Raw genomic sequence first — 5,657 nt, 5'->3', positions numbered from 1 at the left:
ATATATGTGTGTGTGTGTGTTATTTCTTTACTACCCACAAGGGGCTACACGCAGAGGGGACAAACAAGGACAGACAAACACGGATTAAGTCGATTATATCGACCCCAATGTGTAACTGGTACTTATTTAATCGACCCCGAAAGGATGAAAGGCAAAATCGACCTCGGCGGAATTTGAACTCAGAACGTAGCGACAGACGAAATACCGCTAAGCATTTCGCCCGGCGTGCTAACGTTTCTGCCAGCTCGCCGTACTTATATGTATGCCATACATATATGTATGTATGTATATATGTGTGTATATATATATATCTGCACGTGTGTGTATTTTTCTCTTATTTGCTTTGACTTAGATTTTACCTGTGTCTTGTAATTTTCAGATATTTTTTTCCTCCATTCTTCTCTCACAGGACTCGTGTCTTTTCTCTCTCTTTTGCTTCCTTTACCTCAAGCCTTCCTTCTGTGTAAGAGACATCTCACACCCATACTCTTAGACACACACATCTATCACATCTTCCTCATGACTCTTGCCTTTTCATTTGCTTAAAACTCTCGTCTGTTTCTATCTCTTCACACGCGCCAAACAACCACTCACATACCAGTTCCTTTTGTGCCACTTACCACACATTAATACTCGCCTACACTTGCACACAAACACCCACCCCTCCTTCCTTCTTAACTTCCTTTCATAGAACCGCATTTCCTAACACTTCGTCTGCTTTATTCTCTCACTCACTGACTACTCCACTTACGCAGTCCCGTATGCTTTTGTCTTTCTTCCAGTAAAAGGTCTACCGCCCCTAATGTTACAACTATTTCTATCCCCATTAAAATGTTAAATTAATGCCATTTAAGCTGAACCTTGTCCTTCCTGCAATATCTGATTTTATTGTTCACTGCATTTGCACTGTCTGTCTGTTTGTCCATCTAGTTATCTGTGTATATGTGCTATACGTACGTACATATGTATGTATGTATGTATGTATGTATGTATGTATGTATGCATGTATGCATGTATGTATGTATGTTTGTACGTATGTTTGTTTGTATGTATACAAGTAAGACTATAATGATACACAATTTCTGGAATAAAACGTATTCTACTTGAAAAGGACTGAGATGACCAATTCTGTAATAGAATTGTACTTGCCTGAAAAAAAAAACAAAGAGTAAAATTTAAAAATTAATGAAGTTAACTCTATTTCTCAATGAACATACATAGATATATACATATATTGATACAAATGTGTATGAATGTTAACACACACCAAGATACATATATGCCATGCACACAAAACAGGGCATATCCCTTACAAATGCATTCCCAAATTTTAAGTCACTTTAAATAAAACCCTTGATTCAATAACACCGTGTACAAACTCTACGCTTGGAATGACCAATTTTAAATACTATTGGAACTTACTCACAAGGTACTGGAATCAAGTTATGTATACTATTCTGCCTAAATAATGGATCTACAGATGCAATATCCCTGCATATCTCACGTCTATTGTCATTCCTCCACTTCACTCTCTATTTCATATCTTATCTAGAATAACTATTGCTTAACCATTTTCTCACACCGTTTCCGATGAAGGATATATAAAATATCCCGGAAACAACTGTAAGACCTATTAATAAATGTTCTAAAATTTTTCACAGCCTTGGATTTTTATCTCATTCTGTTAATTTTTTTTATATATACACATGCTGATATATGACCTACGTTGGACTCCTCATTCACATAATCACCGAACCAGGCGCTTAACTGTAGTCTGTCCATAGCACTTACTTAGCATTACCTGACACCTTTGGGTTTTATTGACACCATTACCTTTCATAACCTTTCTCTCACTCTCTCTCTCTCTCTCTCACTCTCGCTCTCTCTCTCTCTCTCTCTCTCTCTCTTTATATATATATATATATATATATATATATATATATATATATATATGCATACAGACAAACATATATACTCATACTCGTAATATATATACATACACGTAATATATATGTGTATACAAACATACTGTCATACAATTATTTGCACTCACAAACAGGATGATACATTTTACATACCATTGGAATTGTAATAAATTTCGTACGTTCCATTTACTATTTTGGTTTCCATCCAATTACCGTAATTAGAAGTTGCTCCATAATCGATACGAAAATACGGTTCTGTGATACTACAATTGATAAATATAATAAGATTTGTCATAATGAAAACTTGAACAACTATGCCCAACCATGAGAGAAATAAATAGACACCCCAAATTACATCGTTTTAGGTTTATTTCCATTTTGAAAAAGTACATATTTGTTTTTGTTAATTGACATTTTTATGGTTCAGTTTCTATATGGTGACTGTTTAATCATGCCACGTACAAATAAAGCCTTAGAACTGTCCGAATTTCAGATACCATATTGTCAGTCAATATGAAGGTGGATTTCGCCAACGTAAAATTGCAGAAAACCTTGGAATCCCGCTTTCTACAGTTAATAGAGTGATTGTGCAAATCACCAGAGAAAGGAAGGAGTCCACATCACTTTGCCCAGTTCGATTAGGGCCTCCTCACAGGACCTTTCGCTTTGTTAAGAGAAGTCTGTAGGATAATCCTCGTTGCAAGGCCTCTGGCATAGCAGAACAAGTTGATGTCAGTCTGAGAACAGCTGTCAGGTATCTCCACGAACTTGGCTACAATGGCGAAGCAGAAAGAAGGAAGCCACATCTTCGGCAAGCCAATATTAAGCGGAGAAGAGATGGAGCCAATGACATGGTGGAGAGGCCACTAGCATTTTGGGACATTGTCATATTCTCTGATGAGTCCAGATTTGCTGTATTTTCTGACAGAGATCGAGTGTGGATCTGGAGACTCTAAGGTCAAGAATTTGATGTGAAGAGATTGCAGTCAACAATGAAACATGGTGTTTATTCTGTGACAGTCTGGGGGAACAATTTGTAGTAATGGTTGAGGAAAACATAAACTCAAATAAATATATGTCCATATTGCTGAAGTGATTTTTCCCAATCTTCTCCAGAGGTAAACATAATTAAAGGAGACTCTCCTTTTATGGAAAATGTCACACGGCTAAAAGGACTCAAGATTGGGTGGAAGAGAATAGCATTAAGTAGCTTCCACGTCCAAGCTAGTCACCAGATATGAATCCTATTGCATCCATACTTCGTAAAAAGGATAATAAGGCATGCTCCCAGCCAGATATTCTGAGATTACTGCATGTAACTTGGCAAGAAATTCCTGAAGAGAATATTAATCTAATCAATAACATTCCTAACAGGGTCCTTACATTGATAAATACCGTGGGCATGTCTACTAAATATTAGATATTCACATTATAATAATCAGTACATAATTTGAATACATAATTTCAGATTTAAATAAATTTGAACAATTATATGGGTGTCTATTTACTTCTGTCATGTCTGCGTATTTACGAGTCAGTTCTGCTTAATTAAATTGACGAATTTACCTTTTCACTATTGAGATTAGCGAGTGTCTCATAGCCCGTTTGTAATTCACGATGTTGTTGGAACTCCGTCGCTTACGACGTCGAGGGTTCCAGTTGATCCGATCAACAGAACAGCCTGCTCGTGAAATTAACGTGCAAGTGGCTGAGCACTCCACAGACACGTGTACCCTTAACGTAGTTCTCGGGGATATTCAGCGTGACACAGTGTGACAAGGCCGACCCTTTGAAATACAGGCACACGATATAGAACGTATAAATAACATGTAATTCAGATAAATCATATCTTGTTATTGAGTTTCATTCAGGTGTGATCAAGATGATCTATGATCAAAAAGCTTTCCAACAATGGTGAACCTGTCATATTTCTTTGTTAGACACAATGTATTTCGAATCACATCGACTAATAATGGCAAAGTTCTATTTGAGTGGAAAAATCATTGAGAATATTTTAGAAAACCAGATACTGCGTCAACCCCCACATGTCTTAATAATGGAACCGCGTAATTTTTGAAACCCCCCAAAATAACGTCTTTCTTCTACTCCGCAAATTTTAGTTCTTGTACTTACTTTACAAATAATTATAGAAGGTCAGTAGTTCAGCATTTGGAATGGCCAGTTTGGAATGGCGTAGGTGTATTGCTTTCAGTTTTTTATGTTCTGAGTTCAAATGTACCCCCAGAATCTATAAAATAAAGCAACAGTTATACACTGGAGTCGATGTATTAGATTATGTCCTCACAAAAGCCCTGGCTTTGTCCTTTAATTAGAAACTATTGTTGATATTTCTTTGATAGTTTCATGCAAGTTTCAATTGCACCGTTTGTTGCATCTCCGTGTTTCTGAAATGTGTGTAGCATTTTCTCTGTTCTCATTTTTATGTGGGATAGAGTAGCATAGCTCTAACCTGTCAGAACTGTGCATGATTTTGTTTTGCTACGGAGTTCAGTCTGTTGTTTCATGTAATATATCAGTGTTTGATGATTTCTTGTGAAGTGTACTTTATTAGGCATTAATCTTGTAGAGTATATATTGCTTGAGTTGTATTGTTTTATTCTATTAGGTGCTTATTTTATAAATTGTATTGTGTGTTTGAAGATTGTTCTATTTGGATTGTGCTGTTGAATTAATAATACTTCGCGCAGGATGTAGGATGGTCCTATAATTCTGGACAATGTGTAGTGTTGTATGTCTTAGTATGGTTTCTATGTTTATATCTTTTGTCATACCTAAAAATTTCCAAATATTTTTGGTATGGTTTTCACTTTCAGGCCCCACCTCTAAAATATTTCGATTTGAAGAACCTTTTATTTCGACAGTTTTCTACTTCTTTTATGGTAATATTTCAGTGAAAAACGTTTCTAGTTGATGTCTTTCCTGTATTAGTCCTCATATTATACTCCTGGTGGGACTCGCTATTGTCGCTGAATACAAAACCACTTTGAGAAAACCTCAAATAACGAAGATTAAGATTAAAACTACTACTACTACTACTACTACTACTACTACTACTACTACTACTACTACGAAGACAGTGAATGTAAGAACCAGCAACTTGTGATAGTTTCTTTCCTTAACGTTTTGAGTTCAAATCCTAGCAAGCTAAAACATGCCTCTCATTATTCCAGGCTCGGTAAATTAATACCTGTTAATTAATGAAATCATTAAAAAATATCCCTCAAAATATGCGATGATTCTTTGACAGCAGGAAATCATTATTATTATCACGAAAACATCAAAGATGTTAACACAAATAAAGAGATAATATATACTCATTGTTGGATGTAAAGTTGTATTGAGTGTTCCATGCCAAAGGCTGTTCAATGAGTTTATCATTTCGGTACCATGATGTAGAATCCGTCCCTGTTCCATTGAAAATGAATACGAAATCTCGCTGAGTTGCTCTCGCCAGAAATTTCACCTGTAAAAGAAAAGTTGACAAGGATTGATAAAGAATGTAAAAGAGTGAGAGAGGAGTGAGTAGCAGAAAGAGAAAGAAGATAAAGATGAGATATAAGGAGAGAGAAAGCGGGTGAGGAAGTGAGGTAGAGAGAGAGAGGGGGTGGAAATAAAGAAAGAGCTGATTGCGAAAATTGTGATGGAAATGCACGATAAAGGAAGCGAAAGTGTTTGGGTTTAGGAAAAAATATACGTGATTTACAAGGCAAT

The 5,657-nt window shown here is 36.0% G+C and overlaps 1 protein-coding gene across 1 annotated transcript in view; it reads right to left on the bottom strand.

Moving 5' to 3' along the window:
* Positions 1–89: 89 nt before the first annotated feature.
* The window catches only part of LOC106874575 (uncharacterized), an 11,858-nt gene continuing 6,290 nt past the window's right edge, over positions 90–5,657 (bottom strand). Inside the window, exons 3-5 of the mRNA XM_014922353.2 lie at positions 5,261–5,409; positions 2,079–2,188; positions 90–1,149 (exon numbers count right to left, since the gene is read on the bottom strand). Coding sequence (XP_014777839.2) covers positions 1,100–1,149; positions 2,079–2,188; positions 5,261–5,409 — 309 coding nt within the window. The 3' untranslated portion in view covers positions 90–1,099. The remainder of the gene's footprint in view (positions 1,150–2,078; positions 2,189–5,260; positions 5,410–5,657) is intronic.

Source organism: Octopus bimaculoides, chromosome 8 (assembly GCF_001194135.2).
Source record: "Octopus bimaculoides isolate UCB-OBI-ISO-001 chromosome 8, ASM119413v2, whole genome shotgun sequence".
Classification (NCBI taxonomy): Eukaryota; Metazoa; Mollusca; class Cephalopoda; order Octopoda; family Octopodidae; genus Octopus; species Octopus bimaculoides.
The sequence above is the reverse complement of the archived record's forward strand: the minus strand, read 5'-3'. Positions and strand labels throughout refer to the sequence as shown.